The sequence below is a fragment of the Lepisma saccharinum genome, chromosome 21 (assembly GCF_977018435.1).
Source record: "Lepisma saccharinum chromosome 21, izLepSacc3.1, whole genome shotgun sequence".
In the NCBI taxonomy this organism is placed as follows: Eukaryota; Metazoa; Arthropoda; class Insecta; order Zygentoma; family Lepismatidae; genus Lepisma; species Lepisma saccharinum.
The window spans coordinates 11459475-11487378 of NC_139249.1; the positions used below are offsets into that span (position 1 = coordinate 11459475).

The 27904-nt window shown below is 38.0% G+C and overlaps 1 protein-coding gene across 1 annotated transcript in view; it reads right to left on the reverse strand.

The window, feature by feature from the left end:
• Positions 1-3050: 3050 nt before the first annotated feature.
• Positions 3051-27904, reverse strand: part of LOC146004239 (protein Njmu-R1-like) — a 29955-nt gene continuing 5101 nt past the window's right edge. The window contains exons 3-9 of the mRNA XM_083142921.1: positions 24471-24596; positions 22802-23033; positions 21933-22049; positions 19839-20123; positions 17354-17424; positions 10074-10216; positions 3051-5080 (exon numbers count right to left, since the gene is read on the reverse strand). Of these exons, the coding sequence (XP_082999047.1) occupies positions 5076-5080; positions 10074-10216; positions 17354-17424; positions 19839-20123; positions 21933-22049; positions 22802-23033; positions 24471-24596 (979 nt within the window). The 3' untranslated portion in view covers positions 3051-5075. The remainder of the gene's footprint in view (positions 5081-10073; positions 10217-17353; positions 17425-19838; positions 20124-21932; positions 22050-22801; positions 23034-24470; positions 24597-27904) is intronic.

Sequence of the window (27904 nt, forward strand, 5' to 3'; positions counted from 1 at the left end):
GTGTTGTAAATTATCGCTTGACCGAGTACTGATGTCTGGCAAGATATATTACCTTTTTTTACAGTCTCCCCCTTGAATCGTTCCACAATATACAGGGTGGGCCAAAAGTAGGTACACATTATGCCATCACAAATATAGTGTGTACCTACTTTTGGTCCACCCTGTATATTTTATTTTAATGCATGAACCTTGAAGCAAATTAAAATCAGGCATGTTAAATTAATTTAATAACCATGCCATGTACAGGTGGTAGACATTGAAACTAAAACACTGGTGATTATAGAACACGTTGCTGGAGGGATCGCCTGCGCCACCTGTTGGTCATGCACAGTCTAGCAGGCATTTGAGCACGTAGGTCTGTGCCTGCCAGTCACATTGGCTGGACTGCACATCAAATATTCGGTTTTGCACAGTAGAATTGTGGACATAGAGTTCCAAATAGGACAAATTGTTGGTGTTCTTGCCGGTGCATCAGTAACAGAGACTGCGAATATTTATAGGGTACCAAGGGTCATGGCAGCATACCAGAAGGAAGCACAAACCACATCCAGGAGAAGTAACTGTCTGCGGAGGCTGTCTGACAGGGTATTGAAGAGGAGTGTGTCCAAAAAGTGTAAAAGCTACTGCAGAATTGAATGCACACTAGACAACTTGTTTCTACCAAAATCATCTGTCAAGAACATCATAGGATCAACATCCATTCAGGGTTGCTATACCGAAACCCCTTGGTCACTAGCACCAATGCCAAAAAGCAGGTTGATTGGTGCCAGCAGCGCAAATCGTGGATGTTAGATGGCCTGAAACGTTGTGTCCTCGGATGACTCCACCTTCACTGTTTTTCCAACATCTGGAAGAGTTTACGTGTGGAGAAGTCAATCCGAACCAGACTTTTTAGAGCCCAGAGTGAATCTTGGAACTGGATCCGTGATGGTGTAGGGTGCAATATTGTGGCAGTCTTTGGGACCACTGAGGGACATGTCACTGCCTAGGACTTTGAGGACCATCTGCACCCTACGGTGCAGTGTTCCAGGATGATAAAACACCGATACATGCTGCTGAACCGGCCACAGAGTGGTTAGATAAGCATGATCATGAGGTTGTACGTTTGCCATGACCTGAACATTATTGAGCCCTTATGGGGAGTCGAATGGGGCGACGTTTCCCTCCACCAACATCATGTGATGAACTCCGGTGTGCTTCAGAGGAATGGCTGCAAATTCCTCTCACCACTGTGCAGGACATCTATCGGTCCTTCCCCAGATGTGTTGCAGCTGTACTGGCCACCTGACAGTGCAACACCATACTAATAAAAGGTTAGTGTCTGCGTTCCAGGTGTTTGTTTCAGTGTCCATCATCTGTATGTAGTTTTTCTTGTATGTACGCATTGCTTGCATGATAGAATTATTTTCCTGTAGTTTACGGTTATTACAAGCATAAGAAAACAGTTTTTTCTTATGTAGTAAAGGCATAGAGATTCATTATGCTGTTCACCTTAACTACACAAGCAAATGTCTGCTTGACTTCCAAACAGCAGCTTCCTATTCTCTTCAAAATTATCTGCAATCTTTTTTTTCGTCAAAGCAAAAATAAAACTGCATTTTATGAAACAAAATATTCACACTAATAAGAGAGAAATCAAAAAGCTTTATATATTCTGTCAAAGTACCGGGAATTGTTAAATAAAACACACAATTTTCATTTATTTATCGCCTTCAAAGTAGGCCCCATTTGATGCAACACACATATGCCAGCGTTTTTTTCCAGTCTTGGAAACACTTTTTATAGGAGTTTTCCGGTATGGCCTTTAGCTCCTTCCACGAATTTTACTTTATGGCTTCAATAGTCAAAACGGGTAACCCGGATCGGCAATTTTAGTTTTGGAAACCTAAAGAAGTCACACGGGGCTAGATCTGGTGAATACGGTGGTTGATCAATGGTATTTATTGTGTTTTTGTCCTTAAATTCAGTCACAACTGTCGCTCTATGCGATGGCGCATTATCGTCTTGTAAAATCCACGAATTGTTCTTCCACGAATCTGGCCGTTTCTTATGGATTTTCTCACGCAAACGCTTCAATACGACCAAATAGTATTCTTTATTGACCATCTGTCCCTCTGAAATGAATTCATGATGCACCAAACCACGAATATCGAAGAAAACAATGAGCATCACCTTTACTTTTGAGTGACTTTGACGTGGTTTTTTAGGTTTCGGCTCGTCTTTTGTCCTCCATTCTGATGACTGTAGACTTGTTTGCATGTCAAACTCGTAGACCCATGTCTCGTCACCAGTTATGATGCGTTCCATGAATGGGCGATCAGAATTGGCGCGATCCAGCATGTCTAAAGAGACCGGTGCACGATACCGGTTTTGAAGAAAATTCAGCTCTTTTGGAACAAGCCGTGCGGCAACGCGTCTCATGCCCAAAATATCCACCAAAATCGAACGAACAGACTCGTGAGAGATGTTAAGGTCACTAGCTATCTCTCTCTTAAGCTGAAATAGTGATCATCGAGCACAATTTCCTTCACTTTTTCGATGTTTTCATCGGTTGAAGAGGTCAAAAGTCGTCCAGAACGAGGCATGTCTTCGACGATCTCTCGGCCCTCCTTGAATGCTTTGTACCACTCGTAAGCCCGTGTTTTTGATTAAACTGATTCACCTTAACTCTTTTCTAACATTTTTAGAGAGTCAGCACACAAAATTCCATTCGCAACACAAAATTTAAGGCAAACTTTTTGTTCAATAATTTCGTTCATTGTAAAAATCGTGATGCACTACTGAAGTGGACTGATTCAACCAGTTGCTGTAAACAAACTGGTTGACAGATCGCGCTCATGTTTGGCATAGTAATTAAGTACAGTGCTACCAACTTACGGAAAAAAAAGATTTTTTAAAAATCAATAGCGCGAGCCTTTTAAATAACAAATTCCCGGTACTTTTTTGACAGAAGGTATAAGAAAATTAACAACGTGAATTCATTTTAACAAAGTAATATTTTACACACATTTCATTACAAATATATTTAACAATCATTATGGAATGTTGACAAACTTTCTTCCTTTAGCATTAGAACTGGAAAAGTGCCAGCTTTTATTCTATTTTCTGATAAAACACTGACTTTATTTTCACTAATATTTTAATTTAATTTTTAAAACTGAAAACATACTTTAAATACACAGATTTTCAAATAAACTGTTGTCACATGTTATTTCCTCAGGCAAGCAAAGATTACATTTTGGCAATGAGGTATCTCTAAAAATTGCTCTTTCCACATGAGTTAAACATTTGACAGCAAAGGGGTGCATCACATTTGGCTCCCCCTACTGCAGTGCTCCTAGTGGCATGCAGGGAAACTACCAGAACCAGAAGCCCACTCAGCAGTAAAACAACAAATTCCCATGTGGGGTGGCAGGGGCCACCGAAATTACTCGATTCGATTTGTTGTTTTTAAGTCCACTTTATGCACAGAAAGGCTAATCGGGACTGGACCTACAGTTTAAAGTGGGATCCGAACCACTTGTGCCTCCACCGGGTATCGAACCTGGGACCCCTTGATTATAAGGTGAAGATGCTACCACTGCACCATTGGGGAGGCCCTCGAAATTACTAGAATCAATACAAGTAAGTCATGTATAAATTTGATAACGTGTATTTATTATACTACCAGTCTTTCTTTTCCTTCTGAAAAGTTGGAAAAACTGAGATCTGTCTTTATGTCAGCCAACCAACGATTGTACAAAACTATTTTTCAAAACAGTCTAGTAATGAGTTATGACCACACCCTTTACATGGAATGACCCAGTAAGAAGATCAACTTTCAATGCACACACAGCTGAGTCAATGCCAGAGGTGTCAGTATTTAAAAATATTGGTTCAAATTTAATCACAAATATCAGAAGATACTTTTCTGGAGTCTGGATATCTCATGTGCTCCACAAGCACACCAAATGGTTTCATGAAGTCTTATTGTCTGGAAATTATGTAAAATTTTCAAATTTAATTTGACATCAGTTTTGTTAAAAAGTATATAGTGTGATAAATAAGTCATTTTTACTATTTCGATGTAATTATTTGAATATTTTGAAGCAAAACTAGTTAAGTGATGCACAATTGCAGTGGAATACTTATTCATTAATATTAATCAACAAGTCTGAACACCTTAATTGTTACAATGTTCTGCATTGGTGAGTAATAATAATAATAACCCAGGGCATAATAGCCTACGAAGGTCAGTGCCTACTTACAGATTGCTGGCCTAACACCCACCCACCATACATGAGGCAAGTCATCTTTGTAGGTTTTCTATGACCAGGTTATGCTACTCATTCATAGCTCCCCAATTCCCTTACGATTGTGGGCAGCCACTGGTTCCATACGCTGGCTGAAATTCTCAGGAAAAGTTCCGATCCCCCCAGGAGGCTCGAACCCGAGCACATCCCATAACTGGAGCCCAACTTAGACGCATGGCCACGATGCAGGAGACTGGTGAGTAAAGGTGAGAGTATTGTTCAAGGTAATATTGACTCAGCTCTAGTCTTTGCAACATTTGTTTTAAGTCCACTTTATGCACAGATAGGCTAATCGGGACAGAACAGTTTAAAAGTGGGATTCGAACCTCTTACATGCCTTCAATGAGTATAGAACTTGGGACCCTCTTTTTTTTCACTTTATGTCTAGCAATGAATAAATTACATGATGTACATTGTATTTAAGATTCCAAAAAAGAGTGTATTTTGCATTAGAGAAAGGAAAGCTGTAAAACAAGAAAAAAATGCTGTCAAAAGATATCCACTAATATGGGTTCATTAATTTGAAAAAAGTGGGGAACAAAGCCAAAAAAAAAGTTGTGATTTTTTTATCTTTTTAAAGTTGTTTTTATCCCCAACAACTTTAGACCATGAATATACAATGTTACTATTCAAAAGGAATAAAAATATAAACTGCATACTGTATTCTGTTCTGGTTTCAGTTGTTGAGGTAGACCTGACAATGACTTTTTCTGTGATGAAGTTTTTTTTATTCCCTGTAGACATTTGTATATACAGGAGGTGTGTTCCACTGTGGAAAGCTCTTCATCCTGTAGGTGAAAATAAAGCAAATTTGTTATAGCACACATTAAACATAGATTTGTTTTTCTTATAAACTCAATGCAAAACGGTGTGCATATGTAAGTATACAAGGCATATTCAAGTGAAACTGAGTGTTCTGCCAGTTTCATATCTTCATTCACAAGAAATGTTATCTTAATCCCATACACCCGTTTACACTGTTGTTGAATAACTGTCTAGTGGTGATAGAAGATACCTTTTACCACCATGAGTTACTTGCAGAGGCGTAAATAACACCTCCGCAACCCCTGCTGCACAAGCTTCGGGGGTGCAGTAAGAATCAAAAATTAAGAGAACGATAGTTCACAAAAGTTTTCCTTTCGGCATTAAAATATATTTTCAACCGAACACATATTTTTATGCCCCTACAACTGCAAACAGAAAATGTTAATCACTAGAAAAGTAGAAAGGAATTTCTAGGTTAGAAGAAAACCTTCATTAGCTGAATAGTTGAACTCTTACATAGATTACATCGCCAAAGGGTAGACGACAGACAAGGAAATGTGCTGGTAATGTTTTCACACCTCCCCACTCCTAGTCACCGCTTTGGCAAGGTTTGGTGAAACTGTCCTGTTGTTAAGTTTCTTTTGTAGTTGCAGGAGAATCTGTTACAAATTTCTGGGAGAAATATGAACAAGATATTGCACTATAGCTACACAAATCGTTTCACTTCCGAATGTAGTATCAACTGAAATCATAAGAAGAACACTGCTAAGCATTGAAAGCGATCGTGACTAAAAACTTGTAACGACCCCGGATTGTCACAAGTTCAGGCGGATCCACCTCTATGATCATACGTTCCTACATTATATGAGTAATTTAACTTTTTATACTGTTTAATGTTAATATTAAGGGTTGGATATACTTTTTGGTAGTTCGCGATTTTTCCACTCGCTTACGCTAGCGTCGCCGACCCAATATAAAGGCGAGAGCATGGCTAGCAGCTCAGTTTGACTCCGTCTTCGGACGAGAGAAGTTCATTCCTCCTAACAGGAGAGAGAAAAAGATAAACCCACTCCACCTCCAGGTGAGAGACTCCCCACTCTGCTTACGAGCGAGAGATATCCCACTCTACTTGTTGGCGAGAGATAAACTCCACTCTAGGGTGAGAGGATCCACTCCGCTTGTTAGCAAGAGAAGACCCAATCTGCCTGTTATTCACTTATAACCCCGTCACTTTGACGTTGGGACTGTAACGGCGAAACCCTGTCGCATTGATGTTAGGAAATTCGCTCCATAGAACTTATTCCTTCGTGGTACCCCGTCACCTAGACGTTGGGTAAAACTGTCTTTCTCCAAGGTTACTTGCCCTCTTAATATTTAACTTCTGCGTAAAAATCATAATAATTGGAACTCATTGTAGTAGCATTGATAGTTATGTAGCAGGTGGTTATCAGATATGTGATGTTATGGTTTTCCTCCTGCATATAAATATGTGTATATATTAAAAGGGTGATATTTGTATATTTAACAAGTAATGTATTCGATTACTTTCTAATAGTAACTCTTAAAAGTTTGGTTCAAGATTATACATATATACCTATATTAATATTGTTAAAATAAAACTTGGATATAAAAATCTTTCAAACTGTTTCTGTTGAGCTAAAGATAACGGCCCCCGTTCATCTGGAATTTTTGGTGAATGTCCTTAACACCCGAACCCTGAGAGAAACAGTCTCAAGCTGCCGCTGAAGAGAAGGTTAGCATTATGGGTAGTTTACTGCATATATATATGCACACCCCACGAGTGGGGACGTTTCAAACTGGACATGATGAAAATAGAACAAGAATTTGCTTCCATCAAAAAATGCAGAGGACTTATAATTGGCATTTAACAATATCGTAATTTTTGCAGTAACAGTGCATATTCATTTCTGATTGTAACACATTTTTTTACAGTTTGCCTTTTGAAACCTTTCGTACCAGTTTTTAAATAGACTCTAATTACATGTTATATTCATATTTGTAAATACCAGTGGCGTGGCATGACTTTGTCAAAAGTGTTACCGGCTATCATTACGACAATTATGCCTGCTAGACATCACCCCCCCCCCTCCCCCGGTAAAGAAAACATGTTTTCCAGCTAGATATTTGTTCATTTTGTTCTTGTTTTGCAATCAGCACAGTCATTTAGCCACAAACACTCCTAGAAAGAATTACAAGAACTACCACTCATGAGACAGTTACCACGAAAATCCAATGAATAGTGGTAGAACCTTGTCAATTCTTCATCTGTCTCTGTTTCTTTGCAATGAGGTGCGAAGGGGAAGAAGAAGAACCACACTTTTTTCGGGTCAGATTGACGTTTGTGTGGTGAGCACTGAGCAGACGACAGAACTCTGCTCCTTAGTGGAAGGGAAGCCCAGCTGTACGTACTACTGTCGCCAACTTAGTATTTTGGAGCAAGGTTTGTCCAAATCACGAATATCACCAAGGAACTATATTTTCGTCTATTACCTAAATGGTCTCAGTTGTAGTTCAATCCAGCCTTGGCTCTGCAGTCTACCTCTAGTTGCTTCACAGAAATGGTATTCTTATTTTAGGCGGGATTTAGCTCTTTTCTGCCAATCCGATGTGACAACACTGGCTTATCCGGTAGATCTGAACGGCAACAGGGTCCCTTAACAGGCATATGAATAACCCCAAAGCACACTATGCCCCAAAGTCCTTCCCCGCTCTTTCCTTGCATTGGCACACTCTTCTCCCTTGTTGGCTCTTCAGGGTAGCGAAATGCCCTCCTCTTCGCTTTTGTCGGCTGCAGAAAAAATGTCCTAGGCAATATCTACTCGACGCCAACGGTGTTCATTAACGTATTTAACAATGTTGTCATTTTATTGAAACAACTTTTTAATTCTTTCGCTGTTACCTGGGGTAACACCGGCTACATGCATGCCACGCCATGCCTCTGGTAAATACCTAATGTAAATGCAGAAGTGAATTAATATTTTGGATAAGAAAGTTAAAAAAAAATAGCAGGAGAACACAACTGCAATTTGCGGGGGGCGCAGAGCGTGTTAGTTACGCCACTGGTTACTTGCCACGAGTGCATTCCTTTTTATGATTATGGAAATTATGCAAAATTGTAATTACTTTTTGCAACAACATTGTGAGAAAAATTAATTTCCTTTTTAAATTGAGTAAAGTAAAAAAAAGTAAAGTGCTCCCCTGTGCACCATGCTATGAAGACATATAGGGAGTGTCGAGTGAGGACCCCACACTTTCTTGATCTCGGCCGAGCTGGGGGTGATGTGATCAGCACCAAGCCCCTGGCCACTTTTACCCCCTCCCCCCAGAGTTTCCACCAGGTACCCACTTTATACGATGCTGGGTAGGCACTGGAGCTGCTTGAACAGGTTGAAAAAGTTCCGGTTCTCCCCCACCGGGGACCGAACATGGGTCTCTCGCATGGTAGTCTCTTTCTTTTTCTTTCTTTCATCACTTCTCTCCTCTCATCTCCTTTTCTTTCTTGTTCTCTCTTTTCTCTCTCCTTCCATCTTCTCTCCTCTTTCTTGTTGAGAAAGAGAGAGAGGGGGAAGCGCCCTAACGACTGAGCTCTTGTGGCTTTGTAAATTGAATATTGGGATTAAATCCAAATTAAGTACAGTTTTAGAAATATATTTTTGTTATTTTATGTCACATTGTTCCCACTGTCGGCTAATTGCGACAATGAAAATTATATTGATGAAAAGTGACTCACCAAGAACACCTGGCTGAGACTTGAACCTTGGAACTTTGTTGGCGAGACCACAAGTCAACTGCTTAACATATGGAGCCTTTTTTAATGTATTTTATACATAAGGATAATTGTAGAAGAATGTGACTAGGATTGCTTCACCTTCCATTTATAAAAACTAGTGTGTTGCAGGGATAGGATTTTGCTCGAGTGTCAAATAGTTCGCATGGATGACGCTACACAGTATACAGAATTGAGAGCTTATTCACTTGAGCGAATAATGTTAGAACAGCAAAACAAGCGGTATATGCTCGAAGCCCAGTATTACATGTATAACCATAATTTATGGTAGTGGGCCCTCAAATGTGGATTCTGACGTGAAAGATGCATCAAAATTGAAACTTACGTGAACATAATCATCATCTCAAAATGTAGTTTACCCTATCTTACCAATACACAATGATGATGAAAATGAAATAGATGATTGTGGGCTGAAACTACCAATGTTGATATTTTACATAAGGGTCTGTGATTATTATCACATTAAAATAATATTCCATTGTATATGTTTGAGGGTGAGAGCCTTGTAACGAGTACGAGTGAGCAAAATGGTCCTGTGCAGCACTCTTAATAGAAACACTGGACAAGTAAAGTTAGGACTCCTGCATAGACAAATGTTTAGTGTACTCGGCTTTGGTGCAAGCGGTCCTGGGTTCAATTCCCAGTGGAAACCCCCAAAATTTCGGCTTTGAGCCAGCATTGAATTTAAAATTTTGGGTGTGTCAGCACTTAGGCTATTTTGCACCCGTCACTTTATACGGGGTCCAGCCCCTTACCATAACTAAAATAACAACAGTAATGTCGTGTCGTAACTAAAACATTAAAATATTCTGACTGGTTAAAAGCTGAGGCCGTTAGGCACTCGGCACACAAAAGGACAAAACACAGAATTATACTGGCCATGGGGACCGTCGCTAGAGCCTCGTTCGTCAAAATGCACTCCAGGGTGTATTACGTGGAAGGTCACCCCTTGAGCCAGCATTGTGAGGACAATTAGGAGCTACATGAAAGTAGAAGCAAGCTCCGGTCTCGAAAGCCAGAAAACAACGGCAATGCAACTTGCACCCAATTAAAAAGCCACTTTTGCAAACTCTGGCCATAATAGAGATGCTGTGCCATGGAATAGAGTAAGACCATTAAATTGACATACAAAATTTATTGACAAACCAATTATAATAATTATGAGCCGATTATCCACTCAAGTCTTTAGCGACCAATTACATCTTTACCTTTATTACATGCATGAGGTGTTCCTACTTGCTGTAAATACTCTTCCAGCACCTTAATAACCTCAATTGATGAACCACCTTCAAGTTTTGCATACTGCAGTAGAATATCACTATTCCCAGATTGCTTCAGGAATGAATATACTCTGAAACAGAAAGGAAATTAACAGTTCCTTTAAATGCACCTGAAATATGCTCCTGTGCTCCCTAATATAATTTCCAAATATGACATAAAATTTTCTTTAATATGAATTTTGAAATATGCAGCAATATGGTAGAGTTGGCTATATATTAGAAAGTAGGGATGTGACGAAGCTGAAAATTTACCAATGGCGATGTACTCACAAATAATTTTTGGAACCAATACCGATGCCGATATTTAACCAATTCTGATACATAAGATTACTCAGCAGAAATGGGATGTTATTTTCAGCATGCCAAAAATAAATTTGCTATGTACATTAGGGTGATGACTTTTTCATTTTTTTTCTCAAAAATTACTTCCTGTAGCACAAATGACTAAAATGAGGTATATTCCATTGAAATATTGAAAAAGGTCACGCACAAACCATTCTTAAATTTTATGTATGCCGTTTTACCATTTCATAAAATTGTATTAATAATATTTATATATAATACAATTCAGCAAACGGAGTTGTGCAATAATTTATGCAGCAGAGAATTGTATGGAATATTCCAGAAAATCATAGAACGCTGTGCGCCGTCCGGCCGACGGTGACGTAATTACTCGGGAAGCTTCTGTACAGTACTAAAATTTTCTTCAGCTGTTTCGCAGTGTGGTATAAACCGCTATATAAGCGAGGTGTTCAAAGCGAGTAGTTGAGTTTTAATTAGATTAATTTGGTGTCAACATTATTATTGCCTTATTATAACTATTGCGCAATGTGCAATTGCGCATTATCCAGAGTATATTATAAAGAAATCCTTGTATTATTTGGTGAGCTACATTGAACTCTCTCGCTAATTGTAATTGAGCATCTACTATATTATTAGTGTCTGTCTTTTTTTTATTTTCTATAATTGTTTTTTGCTTGTTTTTAACAACAAACAACAACAATTTCTTTAATTTGTTACGTATTTAATATTTTGTGGCCGCGGTGGCTCAGTCGGTAACGCGTCTGACTACCATGCTCAAGGTCCCGGGTTCGATCCCCGGCCGGTTCAAATCCGGGAACTTTTCTAACGGTGGAAGCGGCCCCGGTGCCTACCCAGCGTCGAATAACATGGGTACCTGGGGGAAACCCTGGGGGGTAAAGGCGGTCAGGGGCGTGATGCTGATCACATCACCCCCACTCACGACCGGATCAAGAAAGTGTGGGGCGTTACCCCCACACCCCCTATACGCCTTCTTGGCGTGGTGCTATGCACAGGGGAACACTTTACCTTTTTTTTACCTTTATTTAATATTTACGTTAAGGACTTTTCTATTTCAGTTGCTGAGTAGAAGACAACATGTCGCTCAAGAAGAGCTCTTCTAACACGGAGACGAACAAGGAAACCTGGACAAAGAACTTAGTCCAGTTTCAAGCGCCATCAAGAAGAGGCAACGTGGCAATTTATGAAGCATCCTTGAGTGAACGGAGTCGCATGCCCCTGAAAAGCCACGTCATTGGATGCTTCAAATTCCTTTAATCCACTGCCAAAGAACAGAGAGAGAGGATCGGTCTAATTGCTGTGGAGCTTAAAGCCCTATGGAGCAAAACATTGAACTTCCCGCATGTATCTGATCAAGCCATTTGTGCAAAACTAGCAAACCTTTTGAAAGACTATGAGCGATGCAGAAAGAAACAAAACTTTGATTCATTGAATGAACGGTTTGACGTGACCAAGGTGAAAGGCGAATGGATGTGCAAAGAGGATGAGAACCTCTACAAACTGCAAATTGAGAGCAAGGGCCAGGTTGGTTATTCCAGTTGCAAACGTGCTACTGCAAAGACCATCCACCCATCCAAGCGAAAGAAGGCAATGGAAGCGACTGTGTCAACACTTACCAGCTCAGCGCCACTTGATTGTTCCGACAGTTACACGGACTCATCCGACAACAGCAAAGACAGTCCTTGGGAGGATGAGAATGAAGCATCAACGAGCACAAGGAAGCATAACCCAACAGGCATTTGCAAGATGCCTTGTTACAAGCTCAAAGCTGTCGTCCCACGGAGCAGCAAAGGTGTGCCGCCAGCTTTCTGGTGATTGCATTGAAATCCCAACCCCATGTCAGTCAGCAATCCTCAAGGCTATCTACACGAGAGCTGCTCAGATGAAGAAGCACTTGGTGAGCATGCTTCATCTGGAGAAGTGGAGCATACACTTTGACGGCAAACACATTGATGGCTTTGAATATCAGGCCGTGGTGCTCAAGAATGAAGCAAAAGAAATTAAGTTGTCTGTACTCCAATTGAAAGATGGGAAAGCTCAAACAATCGCAGAAGGACTCCAGGATGTGTTAGAGGAGTTCAACTTGTGGGGATCAAGTGTGATGATTGTTGCTGACACAACAAGCGTGAATACCGGCAAGAAGACGGGCGTTGTTGTTCAGCTGCAGCAAATGTTCGAAGAGAAAGGTCATCCCAAACCCAAGTTCATCAGTTGCCAGCACCATGTGCTGGATCGTGTTCTTCGCGTTGTCATGGACGATGAGCTCCATGGTTCGACTAAATCATCAAACATCGAGTACTTCTTTGTGCAGGATTTGATGAGCAATTATGATAAACTGAAACCAGCCTTCAGCAACGGTAAAACTGAGATAAAGGAAACAGGCAGCTGGAGAGACGACATGAAGTTTCTGTACTACCTCACTCGTGTCTTCCGTCATTTCACTGACAGGAATGAGATCCCCTTCATGAAGTTTCAACAGATCCCAAACATCAGCAATGCACGATGGAACTCTCGTGTCATTCTAGCCCTTCTTGCGTTTATTCTGATGCCTGAAACCCGGAACAGGCTGCGTAAAATTTGTTCATTCATTTCCTACTCATGGTTCAGCAGTCAATTGTTCCACGCTGAAGATTTTGATGAACTATATGCAGTTCTGAATGACTACCCAACAGTCCTCAAATGCTTGAAAACCCACTGGAAAAACAGATGAATCTCCAATCAACATTGCCCAAAGCAACCAGTGCTGTGAGCGTGCCATCAAAGTTATGCAAGACTCCTGCAAGTTATGTACGACTCCTGCCACAACAAGGACAACCTCCCACTGAGATTCATCCTGTCCAATGACATTATCGTGAATAATTGACTTCCTTGTGTGTTTGATGACCCTATATAATGTTGTATATATGTGACTCTAAAGCTTGTGTTCAATTTTATATCTGCTTACAGTGACTTCAAAAAATGGGCAAACAAACTGATAAATAAAATTTTTTAAATCATTTTGTGCGTGAGGTTTTTTTTATCTAATCACCTTGAAAGTAAGATTTTATCTAATCTTTAATGAAAGCTCATCAAATTATGATACAGGGAAATGAGGTTGTAAAAATGTCATCACCCTAGTGAACATTTCTATTGTATATCATATATATTCTCAAAAGATGCAAATGTACATTTGCATCTACAAAAACTGGTTATGTGAACCTTTAAGAAGAACGTAGATTCTCAAGAGATTTAACATTAGTACACAATGCAAAATGAATTCCTGTTCTTGATATTGTAAATTTAATGCTGGCAGATTCAAGTTCAGAAACACAAGTTCTGGAAGCACTTCTGGAAGTAACCTACTTCTTCTCTTATCGCAACCCTGTCCAGCTACAGTGAACACTCCTTCACTGAATACTGATGCATCAGGATATTTGAATTTCCAATACAACAGCAGATCCTGGTCACGTGGAATAGTTGATTCAGCAATGTACTGTTTTATTTCTGATTTTGAGGTAGGTTGATCCTCTGAATGAGAGTTTGCAATAATTTTATTACAAAAACTCTACAATGATGAAGAATCATAACATAATTTTCAATAAATCTTACAAAACTAAAATATAAAACTTATTAGAAGGTAAACCGGTATCTGTACCGGTTTAAATATCAGATTTTTGCCGATGTCGGTATGTTAATTTCTGCCGATTTTCATACATCTTTAATCGTCTTCGGCACATCCCTATTAGAAAGTACTGCATAGTTATTCATGCCACTGCACGAATTAATAACTTTTAATCCAATCCTATATTAATTAATAAATTAAATGTTTTAAGATTGTATTTCAAAATGTGGAGCTCTATCTTAGTTTGATTCACGGCTTTCTTAGACCATATTTGGCAAAAAAAGAAGAAGAAGAAAAAGGCTGGTTCCTGAGAAAAAGCCTGAATAAGTTTTATTAATTTTTTCTACCCACCTTCGTCACATGGTGCTTTCTGATGTGAAGATATCAACAAATGTAACACCTATTTTACTAATATTTTTTTTATACTGTGCATCCCGCTTATACGTATAATAAAAGAAAAATTCATAACTTCCAAACAAACTGTCAGAATGGTGCGATTGTTGTTTCATTTTAAAGAATGAGACAATTTTTTTTTTTTTTTTAGCAACACATTCAGTGGTAGATGCGCACGTGCAGTAGCCAGAATGTCTTGAAAACTGATATTACCAGTTCCTCAGTAGCCATTCGTCATGTGGTCACCACAAGAAAAGGTGTTTTGTGTTTTAACGTTGTCTGAAGTGAAGTCTGTGACACTTGTGCAGAGACGAATTCGTGCACGTTATGGTTTGGGTGCTAAACAAGAAGTTCCATTGTATATTTCAATAAAGAAATGGGAAAAACAGTTATGCGAAACTGGTTCTTTGTTGCCGATAAGAGGTAAGCATTCAAAAAGGAAAGTGTCTGATGAGAAGCGTGGCATGCCTCATTTAGCCAGAGTCCAAGGAAATCCATACGCCAAGCTAGCTGGTAACTGCAAATTCCTAAATCTATAATACACAGGGTACTCCACAAAAGATTGTGCCTTCATGCATACAAAATTCAACTTCATCAACGCATAAAACCTGGTGATAAGCCTGTCAGGGTTCAATTTGCTAATGAAATGCTTAGGAAAATTGATCAGGACGATTTATTCTTGGACAGTGTTTGCTTTTCGGATGAGGCTACCTGCCATGTTAGCGGTCATGTTAACCGACACAATTGTAGAATATGGGGTTCCGAAAATCCTCACGAGGTTCGTGTGAGAGAACAAGGTTCTCCGAAATTGAACGTGTGGTGCGGCATGATGAAGACCAAAATCATCGGTCCCTTCTTCTTCGCCGAGGGAACAGTGAATTCCAATAATTACCTGAACATGTTACAGCTTTTCGTCGTACCCCAACTTCCACCCGGGGCCATCCTGCAACAAGATGGAGCACCATGTCATTACTCAAATCTCAATAGAGACTTCCTGGATGAGCATTTCAATTCGAATTTTATTGAATGGTTACCACGGTCACCAGACCTCACTGTGTGTGATTTTTTTTTGTGGGGGTATGTTATGGACAAAGTTTACCGTACACCGGTTAGAGATTTGCAAGATTTGCATGAAAGAATTGTGGTTGCAGTAAGCAACATTACCCCGCACATGCTTCAAAACATGTGGCTTGAGGCTGACAACCGGTTTGACATTTGCCGTGCCACTAATGGTTCACATGTGGAAGTGCGCTAGTTTTCTTGATTTGCAAAAAAAAAATTTGAGTTGTTACATGTTTGTACAAAGTTTGGACAAAAAATATTGGTAAGTATAAAAGTTGTGATTTTTTCTTTTATTATACGTATAAGCGAGACACTGTATATACTGGAAGAGAGTTCAAAATATTCATGTCATTTATGTAGCTTTTGAATGCTGAATTGAATGATAAACATTTCATTCAGAACTCCGAGTTTATTGCTTGACCAAGAAGAGAAAACCTGTGGCTGTTGTCACATCTTCAACCACCCGGTGGAGGCACATAGTGCTTCGGATCCCACTTTAAACTGTAGGTCCAGTTCCGATTAGCCTTTCTGTGCATAAACATGGGTGTCCGGAAGGGGGGCAAGGGGGGGCCATGCCCCCCCTGAAAAATGAAAGTCAACCAAAAATTATGTATTTTACACATATAATTTCATTTTAGCCACAATAATATGTGTTAATTATTTCATTAAAATCATAAATTCAAATTTAAGCAATTTTTTTTTAGGGAACTACACTCTTTTGGGGGAAAATCTGGCTTGTTAGCCCCCCTGGAAAAAAATACCTTCCTTGCCCATCCCTGGAAAAAATCCTTCGGACGTCCATGTGCATAAAGTAGACTTAAAACAACAAATCAATGAATGAATCACATCTTCAACCATAAATAAGGAAAGGGAGAGTGGCTGATGAAATCAGCTGATGTAATCCTGCTCTTGCATTGCTAAAATGTGTGACGTTCTTCAACACATCGTCATCACCTTTATTCAGCTTTTCAACACATCGTTATTACATTTATTCAGCTCAACACATCATCACCACCTTTATTCAGCTCTTCAACACATTGTCATCACTTTTATTCAGCCTTTCAAACACATCGTCATCACCTTTATTCATCTTTTCAACACATTGTCATTACATTTATTCAGCTCTTCACACACATCATCATCACCTTTATTCAGCTCTTCAATACATCATCACCACCTTTATTCAGCTCTTCAACACATTGTCATCACTTTTATTCAGCTTTACAACACATCATCATCATCACCTTTATTCAGCTTTTCAACACATTGTGCCAAGTGTTCATATCATCATGAAGGAAAAAGAATACACAGCAAAATATTTAACATTGCCGAATTATTTTTACAAGTAAGTAAGTAGTTTTTCTTGTATGTACGCATTGCTTGCATGATAGAATTATTTTCCTGTAGTTTACGGTTATTACAAGCATAAGAAAACAGTTCTTATGTGAGCGTGTGTTCTCCTGAAACGTCACAAAGAAAAAACTGTTTTCTTATGCTTGTAATAACCGTAAACTACAGGAAAATAAAAAAACAAGTAAGTAAGGGTGGGAAGTTATAAATATCACAAGCAAAGGGCGAAGGGGAAGCGAGGAATGAAAACAAATTACTATTCACATTAGTTTGCAAGTTTGCTGGGGTTTTTCTAATTTTGATCGAGCTGTACTCTCATTCAATTCTAAAATCATCCATGCACTGCACTGTCTTGATGCAAAATTTGCCCAGTACATTTTTAATCAATATTTTCTAGATTGATTGAAATAACTAGAAACTTGGAAATGATAAATACTGACTCAATAATAATAATAATAATAATAATAATAATAATAAATACCTGTACAAAGAATAGTAATCAGTCTCGGCTTGCTTCAGCAATCGTTTCAGCATGTTCATATCCTTTATTGTCTGTAGAAATACAAAAAATACTAATACTACTTATAATAATGCATAAATTAGTTTTAAGAACTAGTAGCACTATACTGATGCTGGTGTATTGGTAAGCACCAGGTAAAAAAAAGGTAAAGTGCTCTCCTGTGCTTAGCACCATGCCATGAAGGCGTATAGGGGGTGTGGGGGGTAACACCCCACACTTTCTTGTTCAAATTTAATTACCAATACCAATTCAAAAACTGACTATTGTTTTTTTTTTTTCTGAACACATGATTCAGTATTTCTCTTCTTTCCTCTTTAAAATAATCCTTCTTGCACTTTTCTGAATTATAATCTTCTTCCAAAAAAATTACATTTCAAAATTCTGCTGAAAACTACAAGATTTAGCAAATCAAAATCCACAAGGACAGTGCTCAAAGTGGGGGTTGGGGAAACATGAAAGTTCATAAAGTATCCCCCCAGCTAGCAGTGTTGGAGCACTGCACAACAATGAGGATGAATAGCTGTGACATGAGATAGTGCACAATAATTTAAATAAATATACTGATTAATGCACACAATTTTGGTGTAACACTCAACAGACTAGAATAAACATTTACAGCTATTCAGTTATTTAGCATCACTTTTCAGTCACTTTCTGGTTAATCACGGCCATGAGGATGAGTGATGATATGATGAGTGATGAAGGACAGTCACAAAGAACACTCATGCCCAGGCTGTGATTTGAACCCAGGACACCTGGCATCATAGCATATTTATGATGCACCATATTGCATATACACAGATTCATGGAAGAACACTCAGCAGTTGCATGATTCATAGTTTGTAACACATTTCATTCCAAAGTGAAAATAATTTCTGGATTATACTGGAAATTTCTACTGTTTTCAGAAGACAAATTCTACTGTTTTCAAATGTCTTCTACTGTGTACTGTGAAATGTACTGAAATCCTATTGTAGATCTACTGTACAGCTACTGTACTCTACAGTAGGACTACTGTACTGTGCAGTAGGGCTACGGTACTGAAAAAGCAATGTGAATAATAATGCATAATACTTGTTACAATATGTTATAAAATCATTTATTGACTCCAAGAATAGGCAAATTAATTCTTGACACCATATTTTCAGTGATTTTGAAGGGAATTGGAAAAACAGTACATGAACTGAATTTCTACTGTTTTTCTAATGAATACTACTGAAGTCAGATATATCTTAATGAATAAGTTACTACAATTCTTTCTTAAGAAATAACTCAACCTTAAAGCAGCTAGCAGTTTGAATACATGATCATATCAGTTGATTTCTTTTTCAGCATGGAATTTCCACTGTTATTATTACATCTGTGTAATGCAATTGCAGAAAGGATCCATTTTTTGATCAACGTATTCAACAGTGTTTGCTTGTTTTGATTTTTCAAGCATTGAGGGTCAGGTCTTCATTTAAACTAATTTTTTGCTGTTTTCGTGTGAATATAGGAAGAACAATATGTCAACTTATGTATAAAAGAGTATGTATTTCAATTTTCTACAAGTGCGTTAACCACAATGAAGCTAAACACTTAAAAACGTGTTCACTTTATTTGATTTCTTTGTTGTGTGAACACATTCCTAAGTAGCAAATTCCACATGCTTTACCGTACATTTATTTTAGCTGTTTGTATGATTTTTCCATTGCATTTTCAGTTGCATAGATACGAAAATTTTCATTACTGACAAGAGTACTGTTTTCAGACAGCAATATACTGAACACAATAAAATATGTTAGTTGTACAATTATATTACTGAAAAAAGTTAAGAGTACAGTTCAACTACTTAAGATAGAAGAAACAGTTGAATTAACAAAAATAGTAGAAAACATTAGCAGTACAGTTCAGCTACTGAAAAGAGCAGATGTTTCAAAACACCCATTGATCTACTGAAAACAGTAGACAGAATTTTCAGTACGGTGGATCCGGGCACCAGAACCTCATTTGCCTTTTGGAGTGTGGAAAAGATTTTGAGATTTGAGTAATTTCCAAAATGATATTCCTTATTCCCCTTTGAAAAATCTTGAACTTTCTTCTTGTTCCCATTCACTGCAATTTGTGAAATACATAGCCATGACATTTAGAAAGCGAATTGACTGCCAGCAGTTAAAGCATGCTTTTTCTGCAATTTAATTGCTGTGCTAACCACTCTACCACGGTCCCCATGTTTGTGAGTGTCCATTCATCAATTTCATTATATCTTCACTCATCCCCATATTCGCAAAATTAGCCAAAAGTGGAACAAAAAGCGAAGTAAAATAAAGAAAATCAATCAGCCACGGATGTAGGCATTTTCTGAAATGTAAAATCATCCGTATCAGCTATACATTCAATCCCATAAATTATCACAAAGCTTGCAACGTATATATGTTATTGAAAAAAATTACTAAAATATACCCACCTTTAATTTGAAAGCGTCGAGGATCTTCTTAATCTTTGGGGCCGAATTTTCTTCCCTTTCCACCAACAGCTTGGCCCACCTCATGCAGTATGAGTTGCACTCCACATCTTCAAGCACAAACGTACCATCCTTTTTCGTCAGGAGGGCCGCCTCTCTGGTCAGGGACGTTTTGCAGTCTGCCTGGAGGAAATCTGCAATGCTGCATGCTTGGATGAACATGTTCACGTCTCTTGCTAATTCTTGGTCGATGGAGGAGGCAAATTGAACAGGCCTGTTTTGCTGAGCCTGTTAATATATGATTTAATATAACACTTGGAATTTTAAAACTGGATCAATTGATTTAAAGTTATGTTATGTCTTGACTATTGGTTCTACCAATACGTGAATGTGTTACTGAATGAATGTCAATTAATGTGTCACCAAATGAGATAAATTTAGAAAGCTCCTTTTTGAATATTCTTACACCAGCTTAATACCTAACTGTGGCTTACTGTTTCTACTTCACCTAGTGATCATTTATGCAGTAAAAATATTGTGTATTACTGGATATCAATAGGATCTCTAATTTTGGATATACAGTAAAACCTCGTTAATCCAGACTAATGGGGGGGGATAAGTTGACCCGTTTAACTGAAACAGCCTAAAAGAATAGTAGAAAGTGCATTAAAACTCCGTTTATAGCAACAAAACACGTTTATTATGGTCTATTTAAAGGACATAGGCCTAAATACACTATACAGTACAGTACAAAGTCTGCAGGAAACAGAATTTCATCAGTGGTTGACTGCCTTTTCTTTGGGAAGTTCTCTTGTTGACTTCTAGCCACATTTTAAACCTTGCATTCTGCTTCTTTCTTCTTTTTTTTTCATTTTGCTTTTTGCCTATCCAGATTAAGTGAAGTCTGGCTTATCAGGGTCCATATTAACGAGGTTTTACTGTATTGTTTTAGAACTGAATTTGACAATTCAGGCTCCAGGTGAAAACTTACAGTGCCGTGGCAACTGGATACCCTGTATTTTTTAACCCCTGACTATTATTATTATATAAATAATGTTCTGTAGTGAACTAATTACAGAAACATGGACATGGTGCTGTAGATGGCCATTTCTGTGCTCTGCACTACGTAACAATAAGCTATTATTATTATTATATAAAAGGTACTTGCCTAGCTTTCAAGGAATGGTCCCAAAATACATTTCTAGATGTAAGTCTGTTGTTTGTAACAATAATAAATTTGAAGTAAGAAGTGCTCTACAATATGTGTGCACAAAGTTATACACTATTGCAAGTTAATAAAAATAACAGATTTAACTTCAACAAGGATTGATAAAAATTATTTGTTTAGTTTTGTTGCATGCCCACTTATTTTACAGTGATACAAACTAGGGATGAAACAATGTCATTTTGAAGATTGCTGCCCAATTCCTACCAATACCTGAAAATTGTAACAATTCAAAGTTATTCAGAATTTATACATTTTAATACCATAGCAGTTTTGCCTTAAAATCTTAACTTCACATGAGGTAATAATTTATTCGTCCTCCTCCGTAGCCGAGCGGGTTAAGGCATTCACTCGTCTTGAGATCGTTCGCTGCGGGACGGCGTAGGTTCGAATCCGGCTCTGGTCGGAATTTATTCGGCCTACTTATAGGGCCGGTGGCAACCCACCATCGTGAGGAAATAGGGGAAATCCAAGTGAGTGAACGTAATCCGGTCACGGAGACCTACTATAACGGCTGGGGATACGTCGGGTTGACCCCCTGACTATTCCAATACTGGTTGAAAAGGTGACGAGGGAAAGCGTGGGAGGGAGACCGGCAGTCGGTAGGTAAGCCAAGGTCCTTCAGGGCTGTTGCGCAAAGGATAATAATTTATTCACATATCCATTTCTTTCCACATTGTTGTTGCAAAAATAATACAGATTATGCATTTTGAATAATTTCCAGTGTATTAAGGCTCCACAAAAATGTTACATGTTATTTTTGATACTTCACAGATCACTTGCACTCCGGTAAGCTATTGGCTGGTGTCGGTGAGCACATTTCATCCAACATTTCCCAATAAACCTCAATTAAAATATTGAGTGCTACATACCACTTGCAGCAGAGAAGCAGTGAGTATACCCAGCTGTTCCACCACTCTACATACATACAGCACAGATATATGATGCCAACCGCTTAGTTTTTCCTCTACAGTTGGAGGTAATGATACCTGAAAGTACAATAGAAACATCTCAAGATCGTGCTTTGAAATCCTTTTCAAAAACTAATTTGGCCTGGGAAGGAAGGGACATGGAAAAGTCAAAGAAATTGGCTTAGAAGGAAAATGCCATGGAAAAGTCAGGTAATTTTATTAAAAAACCTGTAAAAGTCAGGGAAATTGGCTTAGGAAGGAAACCCAAGCAAAAGTCAGGAAACGTGACAAGAGTTTTTGAAAAACCTGTAAAAAGGAAATTGTCTTAGGAGCAATTCCTTTTTAAAAAGCCCATGGAAAAATCAGTTAATTAGATAAAAGTTTCAAAAACCTAGAAAAGTCAGGGAAATTGATAAAAGTTTTAAAAAATCTGGAACATTCATGGAACATTAAATATATTTATTGTACATGCACTGAATGTGTATTTTTCATAATTATGTAAACCTTACTTTACTGTTCAGAAAAAAATGCCAGCTCAACCAGGACTCGAGTCCAAGTCTCGCAGCTACCAAACACTAATTTGATAAGTGTGTTTTAAGTCAAAAATGCCCAAAAATTAGCATTTTCTGAATTTTGAGCCATTGCTTTTCACCAAAACATCCCAAAGAATATATAAATCATGGTGACTAACATTTATTCATAGTTTCTCAATGATAATTCAAAATCTCATGAAGAATATAAACTACATATTACTTTTTTGTACTAAAAAATGCACCAAAGTATGAAACAGTGCTGCCAACTCAGAAAAAACATATATATTGTGCCAATACCTCTGCATTCATGCTCTTTATGAGTGACCTGCAAAACCTTGAGAGCTCTGGTCGGAAGACGCTGAGTGCTGCTTCTGGTATGTCATCCGAAGCCTCATCTGATTCGGAAAGAAGGCATACCAAGTACTGAGGAGCACTATTCACATCATCGGTGGTCTCTTTCTCACTTGATCCATCCTGAGAAAGAAGAATGTAGTAACACACTGCTGGACAGTTCGACCCATCAACAAGGCTGAAACAGATGATAAATTGCTTAGGTTCAATTTCTTGATGTGGCATGTCATTAATTGAGAAGTGAATAAGAGAGAATTAAGCCCACTTGGTGGACAGGTACATTAAGTGGTTGGGTTTCAGTCTCACATCTGATGTTCCTGGGTTCGAGTCTTCTTCAGGACATGGGTGTTCTTTGTGATCATCAGTGCATCAATTTCATTTAATCATCACTCATTGTCAAAAGTGGCACTAAATAACAAAAATAGCATGAAGAGAAAGCAATGGGTAACTAAGTACGAGGGTGATTCAAATACATCACAGCGTACAAGTCCACAACGGCTGTAATCAAAATTCAACTTTCTTTCTTTCAAACTGTCTTTCGTGTCAATATTTGTACCATATCACAAAACACTGTCTTTGGTGCTTATATCGTGCTACTCTGATAACCTTTGATAACCCCGATTCCTCGCAGCTCGTAAATTCAAATGTCCACTGTTCGTACTTTTCTTCCATGCGAGTCCCGTGATCCGTTCCTTCCACCCGGTTCTCCGAAACAATTCCGTTCTCCCTTCCTGAGATGTTATGTTCACTCGCTCATACGTAAATCTCAGTTAATATCATATTAAAAATATAAATTGTCTTATTTATACATTGTTATTCCTTATATTTATTATAACATTCACGAGCATTTAAAAACAATAAATACACCATTACGATACAAAGAGTAAGCCAAGGACATCTGTTGAATACAATTGGTACTACAGAACAACTCAGTCTGCTGTGCCGTATGCTGCTACCATCACGTGAGCAATCAATGAACTAGATAGTCTACTATGCTAAATAAACAAATCGAGATTGGTAGTTATATATTATACCCCTTACAAATGATATTATGTGAGTTAAGAACAAATTAATTCACACATGAATGACGCTTAAGACAAAGTTTGTCATAATACTGAGGTGTTGATGGATTGGGGCAAGGAGTGAATGATCACTACCCGGAAGTAGTCGTTGAAGGGGATATTATGGTGGTTGGTGTGCACGGCAACAGTGAAGTCCAGGTTCTGGGTGGAGCTGTGGTTGTTGATTTGGAGGTTAAAGACTGTGGATGTTTCCCCCAGGTAGAAACCACCACAGGTATTGCAGGTTAAGATATAAATGAGGTTAGAGGTGTGGCAGGTTCCTTTGGGCTGAATTTGCCAGCGGCAGTGTGGATCTTGAGGGTGTGAGAAGTAACGAAAATTGGGCAGGTTTTGCACCTTGGTCAGGGGGGAGTTGATTGTGATGTGGGTGGGTATGGTGGACCAGGATGTTTTGGAGGTTGAGGGGCATTTGAAAAAAAGTCTTGGCTTGTCAGGGAAGATGTTTCTGGTGTCAGGATCAATGTGGAGGATGGAACGTAGAGTGTAAAAATCTTGATTAGCAAATTTTATGAAAATGGAGAAATTAAACATACCTAAAGTCCATTCCGGAAAAATTTCCTGTGTCTACATAAATGGCACCTTTCTTTATTCGCCTTGAAAGAAATAACCTAAGATGTTGATCTTGATCTTCATTTAAAGTTGATGACACCTTTTCCAACCTAAAACCAAAAATATGTACCAGTAGTAATATGCATACATCTTCCAAAGACTGGACAATACCCAGTAATTGATAGTTTATGGCAGTGGCGTACGCAAGGGGGGGGGGGGTTACGGGGTTTAAACCCCCCCCTTGAGCTTGTGAAATATTATGAAAAATGCTGTGGAAAAAAATTTAAATGGCCAATTTACCACAGTCAAAGATCTGGGACAATACTATTACTATCACTACATCTACTACTACTACTACTACTAATAACAATAATAATAATAATAATTTGAATTATTATTTCCATGTAGCATGGAGAAAAGCACAGCATTCCAAGCACACACGTCTTTCAGAGTGATGCCTTGAAAATAAGCACAAGTTCTTGAAAGTGAAATATGAGGGTAACTATGATTTAAAAGAGAAATAAAATGTTTTGTATTTCAGTTGCAACAATGTTCAATACTCTGGCGTACGCAGTTTTTTTGGGGGGGAGGGGCCGGATTAGTAAATGTGGATAACACATGGCTTCGTTTTGGAGGGCAGGATGCATAATAAAATATTTCGTATTTTTGGAGCTTTTCAGTCTTTAAAAATTGTATTCAAAGACAAAAATGGTAATCGGGACTCACTTTAAAAGAGGTTTCGTATTTACATATTTTGATTTTTTAAAGTTCTTAACGGATTTTTATTTGAAAATTCTGATTTTCTCAAAATTTTGGTAGGAGCTGTAGCATCATCGGTAGAGGCATTCATATTTCATTTTTGACAAAAAGAAAACGAAATTTGAAATAACACATTGCAATGTTAATTTTTAAGGTTTCTGAAAGGTGTGAGGTGCATTTTCCTACCCTGTTTTGTCTCGAAATGATGCGAAATGAACTGCAAAATGCGAAATAGACTCTTAAACACGAAATTTACCGTTTATAGACCGACGCGACACTTTCTGAAGTCTGAAGTATCCTGTGTGTTATGCAATTCACGGAAAATTTATTAATTTTGCTGTAAATATTTGAAAAGCAAAAATGGACTTCTCTATACAGGAATAAACTTAATATTCTGGTAATGATTTAATATGCTATCAGAAGGGATATGTTTATTTTGTGTAATAGTGCAGTTTTTAAATCAATTGCGATTATATTCACATTTTTAAAATCAAAATGTAATTTTATATACCGCTTTTTCACCGCTATAACAGCGAAATTTCATTTTATTTACAGCTTTTGAACCCGAAATTGACTCTGTTTTTATACTGAAATTTTGCTTTTTTTATTTACCAAAAGTATGTGCCTCTAACCATCGGCCATGCCTCTACGTACGCCAGTGTTCAACGAACATGTATTTTTTTTTGTGTGAACAATGAGAATTAACTAAAGAAAGTTCTTGGTTCGTTGTTAGAGGCTAATGTATAGACAAAGGGTAGGCGGACAAGAATACAGTCACCAGTCTGCCTTCCCATTGTATTATTTACCGCAGCACGTTTGAATGTCTCTCTTTAAAATGTATCACCTTGTTGACTAGACAATTATTCAAAGACAATAAGCTTAACTATTGGAAAATGTTTTGTTGGTAAGAACAGTGAGATAATCCAGATGTGAATTATCGGGGACATTTATGCGGGGAAGAAGCTGGAAAAATTCAAACCAATTTCGGGAATCGAATCCGGATCTCCCGCGTGATTGTCAGATGCTCTACCGACCAGACCACCGCAGCTTCTTGGATGAGTTCCATACTTTAATTATTTCAATTTATTTTAATATATTTTCTTCACCTTGAAATGTCTCACTTCGTTGACCAGACAAAAAACAAAAACAAAAAAAATGCTCCCAGAATTTGATAAAAATTGAATGATTAGAAAGAAAGTAATTTCTTTCTATTGTTTTCATAAATGGTATATTTATGTATATCTCTACTACATAATAGTAGTAGTGGTATTAGTAGTATTATTAGTAGTAATTCAGCTAATTAATTAATTATAAGTATTATTAATTAATTGTGATTATTATTATTTAATTAAAGTATAATAAATCAAAGGTAATATGAATTTGGAGAAAGTTTTAGAAATAACCCCCCCCTTGACGAAATCCTGCGTACGCTACTGGTTTATGGTAAGCGGTGTTAAAGAATTTTAAAACTGCTTAATCAATGCAAGCTTCTTGAGGTTTCACCTTAAGGTACATGAACGAAGACATACAGAAAACTTTCAAATTTATTTTCAAAAAATTAACCACTCGAATACAGAATACAAAAGGCTGTGAATTTAAAACTCTGGGTGGATCAGCACTTAGACTATTTTGAACCACATAACTGTAACATTGCATAACTAAATATTAAAACATTCTGACTTAGGTTAGAAGCTAAGGCTGTAAAGGGGCGGCACTCAGCACACATAACGAGAAAAACAGGACAACAAACAGAATTATACTGCTATAGGGCTAGTCGCCAGAGCGTCGTTAGTCTGCAAAATGCTGTCCAGGGTGTACTATGTGGAAGTGAGGTTGACAATTGGGTGTACTACGTGGAAGGTAACCCCTTACACCCCTTTATTTATTGAGAAAATTTCAGATATAGCACAAATGGCAGTTTTGAGTCACTACACATTGTAATATTCTATTACATTCTGGTTAATTTACATCAGTGCATCTTGATTTAAGTGTAACAATGAGGAAAAACAAAGAAATTATATCATACTCACAGATGATGAGACAAACAACATAACGACACATTTTTGCATTGTCCAGTTTGAACCTATGACTTTTTCAATTTGTAAGAGGCCAAAACATCGAACTGAATGTAAATTTTGTAAGTACCACAACTTCTTTTATTTTATTAACTTGTTGTGTTAATAACATTTCCACTAAATTTTTTACATCACGTTTAAATCTGAATCACTAAAAAATAACACCTGCATTTTCACATGTCTCAATGTACCCATTTTAATATCAAAATTAAGCTTACAAAAATACCTTGTTTTTGCTTATTAAAAATATTTACCAGGTGTATAAGCTTAAATCTGCTGTTTGCTCATAGATGGCATTAGTGAGCATATGAAGCTACCATGGGCATGCCATACCTGGTGTTTGTATGAGTTGGACATCTGCCAACAGGAATCAGTGCACATCGTCAGCACATGCAGACAACAACAGACAGTTTTCCTGTGGTAAGCATGTCTAGTTTTGTGCCAGAAAAAGAGCATATGCGGGAAGCTCTGCTTTTCTGCTTCCATTTGAAGAAATCGGCTGCCGAATCGTATCGAATGCTTGTGGAGGCCTATGGTGACAGTGCTGTATCAGAAACAACGTGCAGGGATTGGTTTCGTCGGTT